This window comes from Myodes glareolus, chromosome 8, assembly GCF_982192425.1.
Source record: "Myodes glareolus chromosome 8, mMyoGla1.1, whole genome shotgun sequence".
Lineage (NCBI taxonomy): Eukaryota > Metazoa > Chordata > Mammalia > Rodentia > Cricetidae > Myodes > Myodes glareolus.
The window spans coordinates 57,739,918-57,759,986 of NC_142033.1; the positions used below are offsets into that span (position 1 = coordinate 57,739,918).

Sequence of the window (20,069 nt, forward strand, 5' to 3'; positions counted from 1 at the left end):
CGCTAAAGCATCTCTTAAACTTCCCGTCCTTACTCCATTGTTAGTTCAGTTGACTGCACAGGCTTTGCCTTCTGCTTCCCAGAATGTTACAGTTCTAAATTATGTCATGTCCTTAGTCTGCAATGATATACCTCTCTTATTTCTTATTTCCCCAGTTTTTAAGTTCACCCTGTAGCCAGGAGGAATGAAGACACAAATCTGATCATGTCACTGTCCTTCATGAATTCTTTAATAACTTTTGGTGTGTTTCAAATGTCATTGCGTGACACATCTGGTTGATATGATTGGCCTCAAGGTATCTCAGCAGCCTCATTTGTAACTGTTCACCATTTTGAACTGGTTGATTTTCAATGTGATGGGGCTTCTAACTGTTCCCCCAAACATACCATATAGCTCTAAAGTCTCATATCTTTCATTAGGCATCATCTCTGCCCAGAATTCTAGCCCTAACCTCATTAAATGGAATATTTCTTGCTAATCATTTAAGACTCTGCAATACCAAATGTCCCTAGAGGATGCATGTATATGGTCCTAGATAGAGCTCCTTGTGAAAAGCTGCTGCTGTATTTTATTAAGTAAGACAGCAACAACAACAACACGAACTTAGATGGGAAATAACATACCTTGGGCTCACATTTCTACAACCAATTTTGGGAAAACCATATATCCCAAGAAAAATCACTCTACCTCTGTGGTTTCTAGCTCCTGTTTACCTGTAATAGGCTCTTAAAGTAAATATTCTCCAAAACTCTCCTGTTTCTATCTTCTGTGTCCTTTCTCCAGGAACAACATGTTGCAGAGTTGTCAATAAATCAGCAGTGTAGTACAACTACAAGCCTTTTTGTTTATTGATCATGCCCAGGCAAAGTGGCTTTTATATGAAATCAATACATGTGTTAAATGTATTCAAAGTAATTGCTTTATATACTTAAAGCGAACAGGGGCCTTAGAAATGAGAACTTCCTAGCCCCACCTTGTGGACCGCAAAGTTATTTTCTGTTTTCTTTTTCTTGACAAAAGCTACCAGCTCTGTAAAGAGACAGTAGAAAGGAAGAAAAGGGCATGGACTTTACAATCTGTTCCAGCCTCACATCACATCACTGTCATTAACTCCCTTTGTGACATTAGCAAAATTATATAGCAATGTTTCTTCAGTAGTAAAAGTCGGCACAATTGCTATTATGGGACATCAGATCAAACATATGTCAAACTCAGGACAGTATGTATGAACAGCGGTGACATTCAGCTGTTATTATATTAATTAGGAGAGAGAAGAATAGGCAAGAATGATTGCTGAGTGTTCCAAGAAAAGAGGGCTTTTATACCACTGTTAGTAATAGAGAACCAATGTTATGGTCTTGGGCTGACTTGAAAAACAATTCTGATATAAGTTGGATTTACTGATTTATTTTACAGACAACAAAGATGTCAAATGACTCATCCCAAAATAATTTCCCACCACCTGATGTTGCAAATATTTGAACCTATGCCTCTGGGACTAAGTGTGGTCCCTTTCATCAAAACTGCTCTAACGTTGGCTCACATTCCATTCACCCATAACACTATTGAAGCACTAATTTATGCACTGTGAACATGTGTCATATGTCACTATTGGAGTTTGAATTGTCCTGTTGCAGTTAAATGCATTCTTAACTGCTTAGGCTATGTTCTTGGGCATGTCACCTATAGAGACCGCAAGTGTGTTAATGTGGAAACTGTGTGTCTTGCCTAATTCTCATTGTATTTTGTATGGGAGAGCACTGGAAATAGCAACATGCACACGCCTTTTACCTTGCCGGCTTTCACCAGCATATGCTTAGACAAGAATACAAATTCCTGAGAAACCATAATCTCAGAACTATTTGATAAAAATTGCAGTTTGCTTTGGCTGATGTGTTTGCAGTCATACTTAGAGCTTATAGAACACTCTGTGAAAGCTGTAGTATCTGAGATGAGAAATTGGCTGTGGGAATCATCATTTACTTTGTGCAGAGGAAAAGTATGCCGCCTTTGTACTTCCAAGGAGAGAAAACATAGCCCCCTGCCTTCTGCAAAGATAAAGCACAAAATGAGTGGAAGAAATCAACAATGCCCTCAATTTATCTCCTCTGAGAAGACGGAAACATATTCTATTCCTAACTTCTCTTGTTAAATGTGCAGCGAGGGTTCCATGCTCCTGCTTCCAAATCTTCCATTCACACAAACTGTTAGAAAGGGTTTTAAGGAACTAGGAGGTGAAATTACCATTGGTAAAATTATTTGTGAGGAGAACAGTCTTTCACTTGGTGCCCAGAGAAAAAAAGGTGAGAAAACAAATAGACAAGCAAGACATGAAGAGTCACTGCCCCAGATTTCAGATTCAATTAGATCCCAGCTCTAATAAGTTCTTTGAAAAATGAGACGTCATTTTTAAATCTCTCGGTCTCCTTATTACTGTTAAGTGCAGGTAATGAACATTGCAAAGAGAAATCCTGACAGATAATGGGGTGCATATATAGGGGCTTTGCCACCTTATTATCTTGAACAAAGAAGGCATTGAATAAATTCTCGTCATCATTTCTTAAGGACTATGCATTCATTGGCTCTTACATCCTTGCTTCATTCCCTTTTATCCCACAACCCCTAAGGGGCAAGAAGGCAGCAAACAGCTGAAAAGATGACACTGAAAAATCCCACGTTTCTCATCGCCTCAATTAGACAAAACAATTGGGCTCCACCCAGCTCCAACATGCAATCTCCAGGGCACCTCTCAGCACTCAGAAACATCCGGTGCTCTGCACTTCAGCACCCATCTTCTGGGCAGGGCAGAGTAATCATGTTTTGTTAGTATTCCAAAACCTTAAGTTACTTTGAACATAGTTTAGTTTCTCCATAAACAACTTCTCGCAAAATTCAATTTTGTTTTTTATCCCTAGAGAAAATGTAAAGTTATTTTCTTTATTCACATTTCAACATTGAATATTTAAGAGTGATGTATTTATTACCTCTATTCGTGCTAACTAGAGGCAGAATGATGTGTAATTATGTGGGTGAATATTTATTAGTTTGTGTAAATAGTTTACCAGCTGTCATCATCTCATGAAAACAAAAAAGGGAGAGGAAAAAGCACAGACTTAATGTTAGGTTTGTCCTCAGTGTTGGGGACCATGAATGAAGCTGACATCAATTCTGCCCAATGGCATTTAGAGTCAAGTGTGAAAAAGACAAGCAGCAAAGGCAATGCATTGTCTATATCAGTGTGGGAGGGGTAAGAAGTAGGAAAGAGATTTCACGAACTGTACTGGAACTGGAAATACAAGACTGTAATTTTGACTAAAGTACCTTCTAGGCTTACCAAGGTTAAGGTAAACATATCTTTCAGGACAAAGGCCATGAAATAGAAGTATGCCTACTATAATCAGTGAAGAAATCTGTGTAGCCAGGGTAAGGAGAGTACAGAGTAATAAGAGATGGATCCAGACAGTTGTCACTCATAGTCCATTGTAAGTGATGCTTTATTTTTGTTGTTGCTGTTTCTTTTTTATTAATTTTTATACAATGTATTTTTATCATGTTTTTCCCTTTTCCACTCCTCCCAAGTCCTCCTCATTGCTATATCCAATCAGCTGTATGCACCCTCTCTTTTTCTGTCACTCTCTTTCAAAAAAGAAACCCCAAAACCTCAAGAAACAAAAATGAAAACAAAACAGAATAAAAGTACTCCATAAAAATACAAGATTAGAAATAAAAAACAAGCCAAATACCAATAAGTCAAAAAGGAAAAAATGTCCAAATAAAGTAAAACGAAATCTTTTTTGTTGGCAGACTTAAGGCCAATTCACCTCATGATCTGACTACATTTAAAGAAGATTTGCTCTAATTTTTCTCTCCACAGAATAAATTATGTGAAAGCAAGCAGATAATCTGATAGTTTTGATGCATCATGCAGGAAGGCCAGGATGACAGTTTAGATCTGAGGGTGTCACAGTAAAGTATTGGGAATTGAACAAATATCTTTACTCATGGTTTATAATCACTGGTTCTCCTATACAGAAAGTCTGGAATAGCTGCTGTTTTCCTACCTGGGGAAGTCATCACCCTGAGAAAATTGGAGGAGGTGGAAATAGTCTTCCCATAAAAAAGCCTTTGATTTTAAATGGTCAACAGCAAATCATCATGTTACTGAACTGTACTTTGCACCACTCTTTGAAGGCTGCATGCTGGATTAAGCACTCTGGCAAGAGGAAGCTGTTCTGCTAATACATGCATTGGCGTGATGTGCTTCCCTAATTCTTTGTCACTGTAGAACTGCACACATTGCTTTATCATCTGCTTGTTCAGTAATTGCTTTACAAATAACCTCTTTCATTTTGACACGGAAGGTAAACATCATCGTGAAGTCCTTTCTTTCCTATCCCTCACAGTTGATTGCTTGTAGAGTCTATTGGTTCAATAGCTCCTGTATCTCTGTTTTTACCCTGGTCTCCTCGTGTAGTCAATGGCATTCCAACTCATTGCCTACACAGATTCCTAGAATCTACTTTTCATTAGTCTCTCTGCTTTTAGTTCAATAACCTCATACCTTAACCCAAAAAAATTTTCCATACAGCAACCATACTAACTTGTCCAAAGTGCATATTTGATATTTCATTTACAACTTTTCAGTGGTCCCCCTCTTCTCTCAGTGTTAATAAAGAAAAGCCAATGCTCTTGATGGCCTTCAAAGAGTCTTTGTGAACTGCTCCTGCCTACAGAACAGCTCAGTATCTCAAGGTAGAATATGTTTCTGAGACAACTCATCTTCTTTGTTCTTTCCACAAACCTCTATGGGACACAGAGCTGTTGCCATACGTTAAATGAATTGTGTTCTCTCTCCCATGGTTATAAGCTGTGTTGCCTACTTTCTCCCCACACATAGCATATTTTCTCATCTTTTGCCATCCTTGCTCTTTCTTCATATGGCAGCTGCATTGAGGCTCTGATCTAGGTACCCTGATTAGTTTCAGTTGTGGTTGATGAGTTCCTATGCTGAACAATTTTCCCTCTCAGTGTAGCATCTCATAACTGCTTTCCCAGATCTACATTCCCTTGTGGTCCACTGATGCCAAGAGAACAAGAGCTACCTCAATTATATATTACCATCCAGCACTAGCGCTTGATGAATTGCCTTGAGTCGAATACAAAAGAATAAACAGTTTATAAGTGATCCCATGGATTATGTGACTAAATACACTGGTTAAAATATTCAGTCATCTGCTATTGAATAACCGTTTGTAAAATATTCCTAACCGTATTTATGTCTAAGGTCGTGACCTCATTCCCTTCGCTGAAAACGCACCGAGAGAAGCTAGAATATTGGTGGGGGAAATAAGGTGTAGAAATCTAGCCTTTTACTAATTAAAACTTGAAACTGCTACAACAGACCAATTAAGATAAAGTCCTCTTATCTTTTCCTTTAAACATGTAAATATAAACACTGGTGATACAAGGCAATTAACCTAATAAGATATCTGTATTATGTATTATGGCTGTAAGCTTCTACTAGAGGTCCTGTGTTTTATTTGAAAATGTCTTTAACCATCTGTTTTCTCTTCCGTACTGCTCTTTAGTCAGTCACATGCACACATGGTCTCATAGGGAATCTTCATGCATTAACTTGTCCACAATAAACTGGCCCCAGGGTCACAACAAGTTTGAGGAGGGTAATATTTCTTTGTTTGACACAATGGGTCATTATCTCCTTTACCTTGATTCTCATGACACAACATTTGCTAAGGTTTCTGTGGACCTCCCCATACCTTCTGCCTGGACCCACTCCTTTTTCTCCTAGAAGGACATTTATTTGGTTTCCTTCCTGTGCACATCTTTTTCTACGAATTCTGAAATCACTCTTATCTCTTAAATTATTACTATTATATGAGTGGTTTGGGAGCTTTTAATCTCTGACTTCTTTTCCAAGGCATGGATTCACATTTGAAAGTGTTGGCTAGTCTCTCCTTGGATTCTCTGAGAGTTTCCCAAGTAAACTTCTAAAAAAAAGTTTATTCACTTCACCCCTCCCCCACATACACTTGTTCCTGTTTTCACAAAGGAGGTAGAGTGGCTGACTGGGTACTGAAGAATCACCTTGGTCCTGGATGTGGTGATAGTAGGAGTGTTTCCGGTGCTCTCATTTACTAGGTTAACAAGAGCCTTCGGGCTCCATCTCCAAGACTCTTCAAGGTTCAGAATGGACACAACAGCAAGAGAAAGGTCAATTTCTGAAGTCAAACTCTCTCTCTCTCTCTCTCTCTCTCTCTCTCTCTCTCTCTCTCTTTCTGTCTGTCTCTGTCTCTCTCTGTCTCTCTGTCTCTGTCTCTCTCTGTGTCTCTCTGTCTCTCTCTCTGTCTCTCTCTTTCTCTAATTCTCTCCCTCTCTCTCCCTTATATGTTTTTCCAAATCAGACTCTTTATTTTGTCTTTCTTCAGTTCAGACTCTCCTGTCCTAATTCATTCCTCCTAGCTTTTTCTTCTGCGTCTTCTCCTCTAACCTAAAACCTCTTCTCTTTACAGAAGTCATGAAGTGATTTTAAAAAATGTAAGAGTTACCTCTCATTGGACAAGAGCACCTTCCTAGGGTAAGCAATAGGGATCTGAGTCATTGCCATAGTAACACAAACTTCCAATGTTATAAGAGTGAGACTGTGACATGTCAGGGGGGTAGGGCACAGTGCCCAGTGACAAACTTTGAAACATAAGTTTATTGTTGGTAGACTGGCAAGTGTAAAATTGGCAGGCTTTTCTTACGCTACTTTATGTAGTAACCTTGGTTGGACATCTGTGACTCTGACTTTGTGCATAGGTATAAAGTTTTAAACTTGTGATTTATTTACAAAAAGACTTTAGTTTGAACTTACTCTGAAGTGAAAGTGAGCTAATTGTGTGCAGTAGTCTTAGCCAAAGGAACAAGGCAGGCTTGTAAGTGTCCTTATGGGACAAATAGATCTAGCTATGAAGCATATACTAATATATATTCTACGTATCAAAATTATATAGCTAAATGAAAAGTCATCTTCCTGAATATCCATAGAAATATGTGCTCATAATATTGAGGTGTACTCATGAGATTACATAGACACATTATATGGAAGTTCAAGGCCAAGGGGAGGTATCATAGCTGTTACTGCACAAGTGAAATTACAGATGAAAGCAACAGTTTTCAGAGTCAGTGGCCCAAAAGACTTGCTGATGGGGTACCCCATCAGGGAATTCTTCCTCTGGTGAGTTAACATGTAAATTATCAATTGCTATACATTGTAATTGCATCATGGTCCACAATAACTCGTAATAAATGCTCCTGACACTAGGTGACTTAACAAACTGTGGAGATTGAACCAAGAGTATTTAACTGACTCTGAATACAACAAGCAGGACCTTCTTGTTTGATGCTTGAAAGTTGGAGGTGAATACATGCACTGACAGAAATAAGCATTGTAAAGCTGACTGAAAGAGACAGTGGGCTGCAATTCCACTAATAAGTTTCTCTGTTCTGCTTCTTTCTACGTCTTGATGCTTCCATCTTTCTTCAAGATCAGAAGATCTCAACTTATTTTCAATATAGTCAACCACCTTATACACTTCACTAATTAGTACCAGGAAAACTCTGACAAGCAATTACCCTTTTCTATAACTAGTTATGATATTCCTTGATGCTCCCTCACTCCAGTCTAAGCTTCACAATTTTCTGGTAGCTTCATTTTTCCATCTGTGTGCTTTCTGGCCTCTATGCTATTGGAAACAGCTGATTTACAGGGCTTCACTCCTCTTGATTTTTTAATTTGTTCTCATGTTGTTGTGGTTGAATTTTCTTTTTTCTTTTTTTTTTTTTTTTTACTATAACTAGATGAAGCAAAAAGGACACGACGATGTGTGACTTATTCACCTGGACTGCTCATTGCAACTTTGTTAAACTTTCTGACAGATATATGAGGCATCTCATTATCAAGGCTCCCCCATGCATTCAGTCTCTTGGGTTTCATGTCAAGTCCAAGTCCAGATGTGGAGGTAGGCAAGGCACATATATTGTTGACTCCAAAGTGATGAGTGTGCATGAGAAAGTAGGTTCCGTGGGCAATGGGATTTTAGAGGCAGCAACAAAGAAAGAGACTAGAAATCAGCCAGAGGATAAGTGGAAAGAGATTTTCTAATCTCTAATTCTGGGCATTGCTTATAGAATCCATGTGGTATCCAGGTGAATGCCTGTATGAGAATAACCGCTTTTTGAAATCCATTGTATTGTAAACCTACTTTCTCCCCATGTGAACATTCAACAACGAGTTGTGGAAACTCTATCACCAGCAAGATCTTCTCTGGTGCTAGCAGCAGTATGATGTCACAAGTTACTAAAAGGGCAGCATACAGGTAGCATATATACAAACAGAAAGAGATGGACACTGCGTGAGCTCAGAAAGGATAATGAATGCTATGTAATCAGATGCACTGGCATTTGGTAGAGTGGAACTGGGCAGCAGTGACATAGATTGATATTGATGGAGTTGGCACTGTAAGCAAGTGATGAAAGAAGGAAAAGTAAAAAGGGAACAGATTTGACAGAGGGGGTCACTGCACAGGGTCTGAATCACAAAGACCAAAAGAGCAATCATTTTGATTGACTCCAAAGCTAAAGAAATGTATATGTATACATAATATGTATGTATGACATATATATACATAATATGTGTATATATATGAGAGACAAACAGACAGACAAAGACAGAGCAATAACAAAAATCACAGGTGCTAAAACTGGCCTAAAATGTTACTAAGAAAGACCAAAATATGGTGGGTGTGATGGGGAATCCATATGCAATTAAGAGCTACCAGAGGGCTATCAGGAGGGAATTTATATAAAGAACATTCATTTCACCTTGGCTGCTGAGAAAATTCTGTACAGGTGTGAATGTGACTGTAGACAATCAGGTGTTTATTACGTGGCAGCTTGCCACATGTAGCTCTGGAAGACAGCATGGGTCATGTTAACATATTAGTAAGAAGTGATCAGGTACAGGTTAGGTATCTGAGGTGGAGTCACCTGGGTGTGTTGAATGCATCATACTAGGATGGCTTGTGGGTTCTGCTGTATAGTGAAACTGATGATGAAGTCCTTGAGAGGATGTGCTGAGCTGTCATTCTTGGACCAATACAGATTACATGTACTCTCTGACAGATGTCGGTCTGCCTCTTTTCCTGCTCATGTGCAACCTCTAAAATCCCACTGCACTCTAGACAGACCACCCCTTGCACTCTAACCTTGAACTCAGCAATCTCTATCTCTCTTTGCTGCTGCTCCTAGCCTCTAAGCTTTATGCTGATATTTTATTTCTCACAGCCTTTGCATGTCTTACACATGGTACAAAATAAGTATGGGTTGTGCTGAGGCATGAGTGAAGGCAGAAAGGAAGTGAAATAAAAAGTCAGTGAAGGAAGAGGCCGTAAAGAAGTGGGTTATTCCTCAGTTCAGCCATCTGCAACCTGAAGAGCTCTCCGCAGAGACTGACCAACAACACAGCTGTATTTGGTAGGCTGTGCCTTGATAGGAGGCTGAGGGTAGAGGGCCCAAGAGAAGTTTGAGGGTGATGGTCCACTGCGACTCTGAGAATAGGTTCTCGTTGCAAAAGCAGATTCCTAGCTTGTTCTGCTACTTCCCCGTTTATAATCTGCATCTTAACCATCCTGAGCTTTCTGCTTTTTAAAAAATGAACACAAAAGAGTTCCAATCTGGGTACTGGGAAAAGGTCTGGTTGTTCTGACAAGTAGAGGACTTAAAGTGCCCTCTGCCCTGCCCGAATGCTTTAACAGCACCAATATTAGCCAATATTATTGGCCCAATAAAGCGGTGAGTCAGGAGCTTCTGCAGTCCCATGTTATGAATCACTAGCATAAAGCAACACAGCAACCAACAAGAAGGAAAACTCCCTATACACACCAGAGGAGAAGAAAAAAATGATACATGGACACAGAGTCAGGATTTCTGCTTGTTAAACCCAGTTTTTCTGCTGTTGTTGACCTGAATAAAACAAACCTTCATAGCTGCAATGTTCTCATTTTTAAAATAGACTGCTAAAGGACACAATGAGACAAAGCCTGTAAAAGTCCAAATAGAGGCAAATCTACCCTAATAACATTGATACATGTAGATGTTCACAGAGTTAAACCTGATTTTTAACTGAACTGTGCCAGAAATCAACACATTTAAAGGTGCTATTCTAAGGACAAAGCATCCCGTGTTTAAGGAGGGTTCTCAGACCACTAGAAAAAGTCTGAAGTCATGACTTGGGGCTGTCTCACACTCAGATGAATGTGGCATGCATGTTTATGAACAGACACGCATATGTGTGTATACGTGTGTGTGTAAGTGTGTGTAGGGTTATATGCATGTCCATGATGTGCATCCATTATGACAGCAGAAGAAGACACAAGTTGTCCTTTGTAACTCTATTCCTATAACACAGGGTCTCTCATCATATGAGAAGCTCACAGTTTAAGCTATATTACCTGGTCAACAGGTTAACATTTTTTACTCGTGCCTGGAAACTTTATGTAGTTGTTGAGTTTCAAACACGGGTCCTGATGTCTGCAAAACAAGCAATCTAACCAACTGAGCATCTGTACTACTCTCTGCACTGAAGGTTTTAGCTTGAACTCAAAAGAGCTTAGTTCAGTTCCTCCAGTTTTATTTACCCTAGGATGTCTGAAACAGTTAACGGGGGTCTTATGTGAGAGGGCTCTTTCTCCAGCTAAATAATAACTATGCCTCCACTGTCACCTGTAATCCTCTCAGACAAAGTGTAAGGAGGAATCCTATCATTACTATGCATATACATAGCTCAGGGGATACTGCTGAAGCACAGTTTACTTTTGGACTTTTCTCCAGTTATGTTGGAACACGAGCATGAGAGTAGGCTGTGCTTCTGTCTGTAAAATGCTTCGTATACTTTCTACATGGTTGAGTGTTCCTTTCCTAATAACTTAAAGTGTACATATCAAAAGTTCAGAGATAGGATGGCTAAGTAAAGGTGCTTTTCCTTCTGAGAGAATTATTTTTCTATGTACTATACATCTGCATGCGTACACAGATGCATGAACACACACACACATACACACACACAGACACATACACACAGACACACAGACACACACACACACACACACACACACACACACACACACACACACTTTCAAGCACCATTATCCCAATAATCTTTTCTATTCTAAAGTAGTTGAGTCAATATGTGTGGGTTGTACTTCAGAATATCTTCTTTCTTAATGAAAGACTTCTTGTCAAAATAATTTTGGGTTTACCACTCCTTGTATGGTCATCAGAATAATAGCCCCCCACAACATCTATATCTGAGTTTCCAAAACTTGGAGATGTTTTAGGTCAAATGGCAAAGGACTCTTAGGTTTGCAGGTGAAATGAAAATTGTCAAACAGGTGATCTAAAGGAAGTATTATTCTGTAGACCTGATGTAATAAAGGAACATAGTGACTAGAAATGCAGAAAAGTTTGTGTCTGAGTGACGATGCAAGGAAGAAAAGACTCAGGATGATCACAGGCATTGACCAGGAAGGTCACCAAAATCCGAGACAGGCAGCAGCCCTTGGAAACTAGAGAAAAAAAGACAGTAGATGCTTGCTTTAATCTTGCTCAAGGAATAGAGGCCACCTTCACCAAATTTTTAGCCAGTTCAGACTCTGGCTTGAGAATTTAAGATAATGAACCTGTGTTGTTTTAGGTAACAAAACTTGTAGTAATTTGTCACAGCAGCAACAAGAAATGGTTATATCATTATCCGTTTGCAGTGTTACACTTACCATGACACTCACAGAAAATAAGCAACCTGAGAGAGATCAGCTGTGATGCCAAGTTTGAGGAGACATGTCATGAAGATATTTCAAGAAGAGAGAGACCCTTTCCACCTCCCCAGCCTCTGCATTTGAATTTGAGGGTTGGGCATATTTCTTTCTTTGCTTCTCTATTTCAAAATTAAGACTTTGGGTAAGTCGTGGATGAATGGTGAGTTAAGAACACCGACTGATCTTCCGGAGAACACAGGTTCAGTTCCTAGCATGCACATGGCAACTAACAGACATCTATAACTCTAATTTCAGAGTATGCAACATCCTCTGCTGGGCTCTGCAGGCACTGAATGCATGTGATGCACAGACATATACGAAGGCAAAATTTAGGCAGAAGTTTCTGTCCCTCCAGTCCACAGCCGTTCAGTTCCAAAGAAACACACAGAGGCTTATATCAATCATAAACTGTTTGGCCTATTAGCTCAAGCTAATTATTAAGTAGTTCTTACAACTTAAAGTGGCCCATTATTCTCAGCTGTGTTTATCCACTTGGCATGGGACCTTTTCTGAGTAAAGCATTCTCATCTTTATCCCTCTGAGTCTGGTTAGTGACTTGCATCTCTGCTTTTTCTCTTTCCAGAAGTCCTATTCTGGTTGTCCTGCCTATACTTCCTGCCTGGCTAATGGTCAATAGCATTTTATTAAACCAATACGTGTGGCAAATCTTTACAGTGTACAAAAACATTATCCCACAGCAGTAAAACACTCAATACATGTAAAATAAAACTAAATAATTATTTTTAAAAGTTAAGACTTAGTCCATTTCCTCAAAAGTATGCATTCATAGGTAGCTCCAGCAACACAGGTTGCTTTTTCACAATGGAACCAAGAAGTTATTCATTCATTGATGCTTCTGAGTTGCAACAGTCAACATTCAATAGCAATAATACAGAAACAAGTAATATTAGTCTGTCCTTTGGGACCACCTCACATGCCTTATTTTGAGGACAATTTCTCTGATATTCTCTATAGAATTTCATTCTTCTGTACACTAAGAGAATCAGTGCCAACCATGACCATGGCCCCCTTGTTGCATCCCAGTGCACCTTCCCTAAGCATCCACTCTCTTGGTGCTCAGTTCAAAATGAATGGAGAAAGTGGGCATCTCTCTGCTCTGAGAGAGAGGACATGACTCATGGGTTTCATCCATTCTGACACAACAGCACCAGAAAATGATCTCAGTGACAACCAAGTCTTTCTGTACACATGCTTGTGTGCTCAGTACCAAGGGAAAAGTCAGAGGAAAGGTAGGAAGAGAAGGAAATTGGGTAAGAAGACATGGAAAGCAAGAGGATTTGGAAGCATTTTGAGAAAAGAATTTTGAGGATGTTGCAAAATCCTCTGCGAAGTCCTTACAAATGCATAAAATGAAGTATGACCAAGAACGTTGCTCATTATCTCTGCAGATTGAGAACACAATTTAAGGCTAAACTTGCTGGGTTCCATTTCCCAAAGCCCTGCTTCAGCGCAAGGAATGAGGTAATGCAGTGTGAAGAACACTCTCCAGGCTCTGAGCATCGTGTACACAAGAGCTGAGAAAACAAAGCTGATGGCATGGGTGAGATGAATCCAGGCAGTCAGGTCTCCGTGAGTTCGGGAATGCGCCTCCGGTTCAGATCAGACTAGGACTAAACCCAGCATGGCTCGCAGTGTCCAGCATGGGCTAGCCCAGTGTCCATGGAGATGCCCTCAGCTCTGGTTTGAAATGCCTGTGCTCCTTTCCAAAGGCCAGGTGAAGCAGCTGCTGAGAAAGCCAAACTGAACAGGTTCTCCCTGTCTGTTGCTTCAAGGACTCGCAATCCGTGGAGCAAGAAAGTGAAACTGATACAAGAGAAATAATTTTCTGCCCGTGGCCTTTTCTGCAGTTCTTCTTTACTCCTGCTTTAGATCACAGCTGGGTGACCTGTGGACTACTTAACCCCAAGGCAAACCCCATTTGCTTTCAGGTTCTTCAGTGACTGATGGGTCAGCCATAGGATTGGCTCTTTCTTCCCTTTCTGGTTTGCCTCTCCCACTGACGCCTTTCTTAAATTGTTTCTTTCTTATATTTCATTTAGTCTTGCTAAAGGACAGAGTAAACATTTACACTTCAGAATGGCTTTAGGGACAACTTCTATCTTGAAAATCAGTGACATGTTAAAACTTGTTTGTCATTGTGCAATGGGATCATGACTTATTTTTAAAAGAAATTAAGAAAGCTGATGTGAACATATAACACAAATTTTGCATCTGTGTGAGGAATCCTGAGGCCAGGGTCCCAGTTTTTTCATATCTGGCACTGAGTTTTGTAATAATTACGTAAACTTTTTGTATTGTAATATCTTCAAATATAAGTGTTCATATTATTATATTATTTATCTCTGTGGAACAGTGTAGTAGTTCATAGAGACTCTGTATAATGCACAGAGTACACTGTACACCAATTAGTAGGGAGAGTCCCAGAGTTTTTCTATATTAGCTATAAATAGGAAACCAAGTGGTAATCATTGTTATCATGGAGAATCTCTGTCCAAAGTGAAACCAGAAAGTGTAACAGTTTTTACGGAGAGGGCACATGTCAAGGGATGTGAAAAGAGACAAAAAAAATAAATGCTGGAAAAGAATAACAAACCTGGAACCTGTGCAGTTTAAGTCAGAAAGAAGACAAAAAGGGGAGGAAGGAGAAGGGAACTGAGGAAAGAGAAAGATGAGGAAAGAAGAAATAAAAATACAATAAGAGGAAACAGAAGAAGGAGGAAAGTTGTATGTCACCAAAAATTTATCTAATAATGAAAGTTTATTTATTGCATGTCTTAATAACCAGGTAATTTACTTTTACGATTATTACATAATACATATGCTCTAGTCATAAGACACCTAGGAACTATTATAATAATACATTGTGTAATTGCTACAAGTGTCTTAAGATGCAAGCGAGCTCCCCTCAACTCACTATCTTAAAATGTGATCAACCTTATGGATTCAAGAGAGCACTCAGATCAGAAGGTTGTGTTGCTTAATTGTTTAATGGACATCCATATGCCTATTAAAAAAAAATCCATTGAAGACACATTTACCAACCTTTCAGACTAATCCCTGAGCTAAGGGAAAGAGCATGAGTTTCTGTTTGGCCAGATAATTCCCATGGAAACCAAATAAGGAGTTTCTCAGTGTAAACTAGGAATTTCAAGATAGAGGGGCAGTCAATATCTCAGAGCAGAGAAGTAACTTTGGTAGAATAGAGGACATCTAAAGATGAACAATTTCCATTATCGTGGTGAAAAACAAGTCTTCCAATTAGAAGAGACCCAAAGGTCAAATGTTGACATCGCCCGGGTACTTTCTCTATCACATTCTGATGTTAAGAGGTCTCGTCTAACAACTGCCCAGTTAATCAACAGTTTTTGGATACACTTTGTCCTGAAGGGAAGACTTTATACTCTCAAGCTCATTTATAAAGACCTGTGTTAGGCCTTTGCTTCAATGGAAACTCCCCCAAAATGCCAGGCACGCTGATGGCTTTTTTCCCTCTGTCTGTTTAATTTCTTCATGTATCATTTTAGTTTCACCTGTACTAAAGCAGACAGGATTTAGGTGAGCCTACCCGAGCCCTTGGGTCTCCAAGAAGTAGATTTTGCCTTCTTTGTGTGCATCTTCATTCTTTAAGATTTATTTATTTTATGGGTATGATAGTTTTTTTCATGTGTGTATATGTAAGAAAATGCATAGCTGGTGCCAAAAATGGCCAGAAGAGGGTGTGGGATCCCCTGAAACTGGAGGTACAGAGTTGTGAGATGTCATATGGTTTGTGGGAACTGAATCCAGGTCATCAGCAGAAGTAGCAAGTACTCTTAACCTCTTAGTCACCCCGCCAACTCCAGCATCTGTATTTTTAGTAATAATTAACTTCAATGGGTGTGTGTGTGTGTGTGTGTGTGTGTGTGTGTGTGTGTGTGTGTAGATAAAGACTTTTTTTCTCCATCTCCCTTACATTTGTTTATTAGCTGGACCTGCAAATTAGAGCCACAAGACAAATCAACAGGGTAAAAATAAAGAGTTTATTAACACATCGTGTATGTATAAATATGGGATACTCTGACATTCAGATATAATCTTTGTTTATTTGGGTTTTGATCTTTTTCAACACAAGATTTTTCTATGCAACCCTTGGTGTCCTAGAACTTTCTCTGTAGACCAGGTAGTCTTGAGCTTAAAGATCTGCTTGCCTCTGCCTCCAAACTTCAAGTGCAGGGATTAAAGGTATATGCAACAGCACACTGCAATTCACAGAGAATTTTAAGAGTTAGACCTTGCAAATTATATGTCGTTTCCACAAAGAGTGATTGTGAAGAAAAGTCAGAAAGAAATGAGTTTGTTCTCTTAGGGGTGATAAATCATGGAAAGTAAAATACATGATGGAAATTAAAAGCTGCATAACCTCAGCTCAGTGCTCCCCAGTAGGCAAGTACCTATATCTTTTATATCTTAGCTACTTTCAATTCAAAATAATCTTTTTAACAAAGTGGCATATGCTAAAGTGACCATTCTGTACAGTATAAATTATTGTTTTAAACTTAATGAGGTTATACGTAAGCATAATCTTGTTTATATATCGGAAGAAATAGAATAGACAAGATTGACAGCTAATATGACTTTAAAAATATTTTTTCAACTATGCTCCATTTAGCTATGTATTTATATGGTATAAAGAGTATGGCAATGCATTGCTGCACACCTCGACTGGTTTAGTGCAAATGAAGGCAGGAAAACATTTTAAGACATTACAAAGAAATGAAACTGATCCGGTATTATCATTGGTAAAATCTCAACCTGAAGCTGCAGCTTAAGATAAGAAAATAGTCAATTGTATGTTTCAATAATCATCACTTCTGAGAGATTAAAGGATCACTCTTGGTCAGTATCATCAAAGTGAAAGTCTACTCTTTCTCTGGCTGGTCCACTGATGTGTCCCTCCCTTCAAGTAACTTTTCACTTCTCTAAAAGCTTTTGCCAATATTTCTACCTCACCGCCCCTTAGTGGAGCCCCTAAAGTACTGTTCACCATGATTCAGGGTGAATGGAGTGAAGAAGGGCAAAGATGAAAGACCTAACACCTATGATATCTATGTTAAAATCCCAACTTTTCCAAGTATTCTTAATGAAATTGCAGACAAATTGCTGAATCATAGGATAATACAGTTGTGGCCATAGTAAGTGCCCAGTAAACGCTAACTATTACTAGAGCCAGATTTATTTTCTACAATTCCCTTTAAAATGAGAATTTTAATTGAAGTATCATAAGGAATGTAAGATGTTCTCAAACAAGTTGTGCTTCTTGTGGAAGCTCACAAAACATAGGAGCACAAAGTAAGTTCCTTAGGGGTTTGAGATACAGCTGGGAGGCCCTTATGGATCTCAGTGAGCTATAGGGATCCACGGTGGGTGCTTTATTCTCCTTGCAATGCCACCAGCATTACTGGTATGGAATTAGGCAGAGTGGGGTAAAGAAACTGAGTCGTTAATTCACTGAGGTTCAGGTATGGACCAGGAGTCACGGATATTCCTTTGAAGTTGCTTCTTGGCTTAGCAACAGGATAGTGATAAGATCCTAGGGGTTAAAGACAGACCAAGATTTCCTATTGATCAGAACCACTGGAGTCAAAGCACTGATGTATTCTGAAGCAGGATCTAAAAAAGGGGGGGATTCTCTCTCTCTCTTTTTTTTTTTTGTTTAAGCAAGTACTTTTTTTTAATCATCAAGGAAGTTTGTGAAACTTTGCCTAGCAGAGTTTGAAGCTAGATTTTAGAATGGTGCTACCCTCAAGGAGTTAGTTACTGAATTTGACCTTTAAGTCGTCTGCTCTGCCCTGCCCTTCATCCCTGCCTTTGTGCAAACCTGAGGACTCAGCGGTTATTGCTATGGCATGCTTAGGGACCAGAACAGCCGGAGAGAGACAGAGTAGAGCATGGCATGGTTGATCTTGACTACCTATATACTCATTGGATTGTTTCTGTATTATACTTTTCTCAACACACACACACACACACACACACACACACACACACACACACACACAATGAAAGCAGTCCCAGGTACTTTGGCACCAACCACTCACTAGAACTGCCCCTCCACCCCCTCCATCCAGAGAGCAAGCTGAGCTTTCTCCCAGAGGAAGCTCTGGGAATCAAAAGCAGCAGCGGTTGTAGCAGAAAAGGGACACTTGTGCTTCCCAAGCAGCAAACTAGCTCACACAGCTTTGCCCAGCCTGGCATCATCAGTGCTTGGAGCATTAGCTCTCAGGAGCAAGTTCCTTGGGAGTATCCCTTCTCCACGGACCCTGCAAAGTCTAGGTTCTCCAACAGATGTTTCTGCCTCAGCTCTGAACTCAGAACACCCACCTGCCTGCTGCAGCGTAGGGTCCGGAGCCTGGACGCGCTGTGGCTGAACTGAGCCCCTACAAGCAAATGCAAGCATCAGCATGAGAGGCTGGACTTTAGCCCAGGTCTGTCCTCACCCCGGGGGGCCGCCTGTTTGGCACTGTGCGCCTGTGAGAAGCCGCTGCTCACTTTCCCCCCTTTCAAGTCTTTGTTCCAAGCCAGCATTGCTCGGATTCTCTAATTAACTCCCTCCACTCCAAAGGGGTCCGGAGGCTGGGATGCTCTGAGAGCTTAGAGGATGCTGACTCTAGAGTGGGAGTCGGAAGGACTGCAAACAGTGGGTATTGTTGTGATTATATGTGCATCTCTGAAGCTGCTTCATTTGCTGGGACTGATTGATTTTTCAGAAGGTAAAGTGGTTGCTCCCAGTCTGTGCGCTTGGTCAGATCTGGTTCTGAACTGGATACAGATGCTGCAGAAGTTGCAATGGCTTAATGCTCAAAGCAAAAGTTTTAGAATATGCATGCTTGACATAGAGAGCAGCCTAGCACCTAAGCATTTCAGTTTTGTTTACCTGGGCAGTTGAAACTGGGAGGGAAGGGTTTTGCAGCCTTCGCTTTCTATTTGAAACCAACGACTTGGGTTTAGGGTGATTTGTGGGTTAAATATGTCATCCTGAATACTTGCTCTTGGTTGTCAAGTTCACTTTGGCTACCACGCCTTGAGGTCATTGGTGATCCCTACCTCTGGAAAAATCTTGAATGGTGAGGGAAATTCTGTGTGTGTGTCATCAGTTTGGAGTTGCTGGGGTGGAGCTGGGCTGTTGATTATGATATGAAATGGTGTAAAACGCTGTTAATGGACGTTCAGCACAATTGTGCTTTGAACGCTTAATTTGCAAGAGTTTCATTTAGAATCTCCAATGAGCCACTATAATCATTTGCCTCTTTACCAGGGAACCTGTGCACACAAGGACAGCACCGATCACAGATGCCTCTGATCTTTTATCTGTCTAATAAAAATCTCAACTTTACTACGCAAAAATCAATTTTATTATTGAAATAATGAGTATTTTTAAAAAGTTGATAAACTTAGCTTTTAACTATTTGAATATACATCTGTGTATATATGTATTATGTACATCTTTACATATGTATACAATTATGCAAGCAAACATGTGTGCATGTACATAAACATGTGAGATAGTGTTCTACAGAAATAACATGCTTTGGGAGTTCTTAACGCAAGTCACCTGATGCCAATTCTGTATACAAGTTCTCATTTTTATTTCTCAACTGAAAAAATCAGATTCTGGGGTCCTTGCTCATATTCCTTTTAGTTACATGAATGCTAAGCTACGAGCAATTGCCTCTCAGATAGTATATGTTGAGGGACTAACCATAATCATTCTAACTTTAAGGTTGTGATAACTAAGAAGACATCATCTCCAGTTACTTCTGGTACATGTCTTATTTCTCTCAATATGGCAATATTTCTCAGTATGTTATAACTTCAGTGCCATTTCCCCTACAAAATAGGTTTAAGAATGGATAATGTTTTTAAGCCAAACTCCGTGAAAAGTTCTCAAGTCATTTTCACATTTTACAGTATTCTCAATATATGATAAGTTCTTCTTATATATAACAGAAAGGGCATTGTAATTAAATAAGACCCAAGACATTGATTTGTTCCTTATTTATACACAGTAATTCCATTTAACTCTTCATTGAAAAACAATACATAAGTAAACTTCTAAGTAGGTGCATCAACAGTTTTTAATTTTCTTGACAGTCTACCTCAATGAGTTAAGATGGTGTTTATGTAAATACAATAGAA

The 20,069-nt window shown here is 39.5% G+C and overlaps 1 protein-coding gene across 5 annotated transcripts in view; it reads left to right on the forward strand.

The window, feature by feature from the left end:
* Window positions 1-20,069, forward strand: part of Kcnip4 (potassium voltage-gated channel interacting protein 4) — a 1,063,700-nt gene that overhangs the window by 827,307 nt on the left and 216,324 nt on the right. Inside the window, exon 1 of one of the 5 annotated variants that reach the window (XM_085691907.2) lies at window positions 18,108-18,643. The exons of the other annotated variants lie outside the window; for them this stretch is intronic. Coding sequence (XP_085548033.1) covers window positions 18,532-18,643 — 112 coding nt within the window. The 5' untranslated portion in view covers window positions 18,108-18,531. Of the gene's footprint in view, window positions 1-18,107; window positions 18,644-20,069 lie in introns of those variants that run through there. 5 annotated transcript variants of the gene reach the window in all.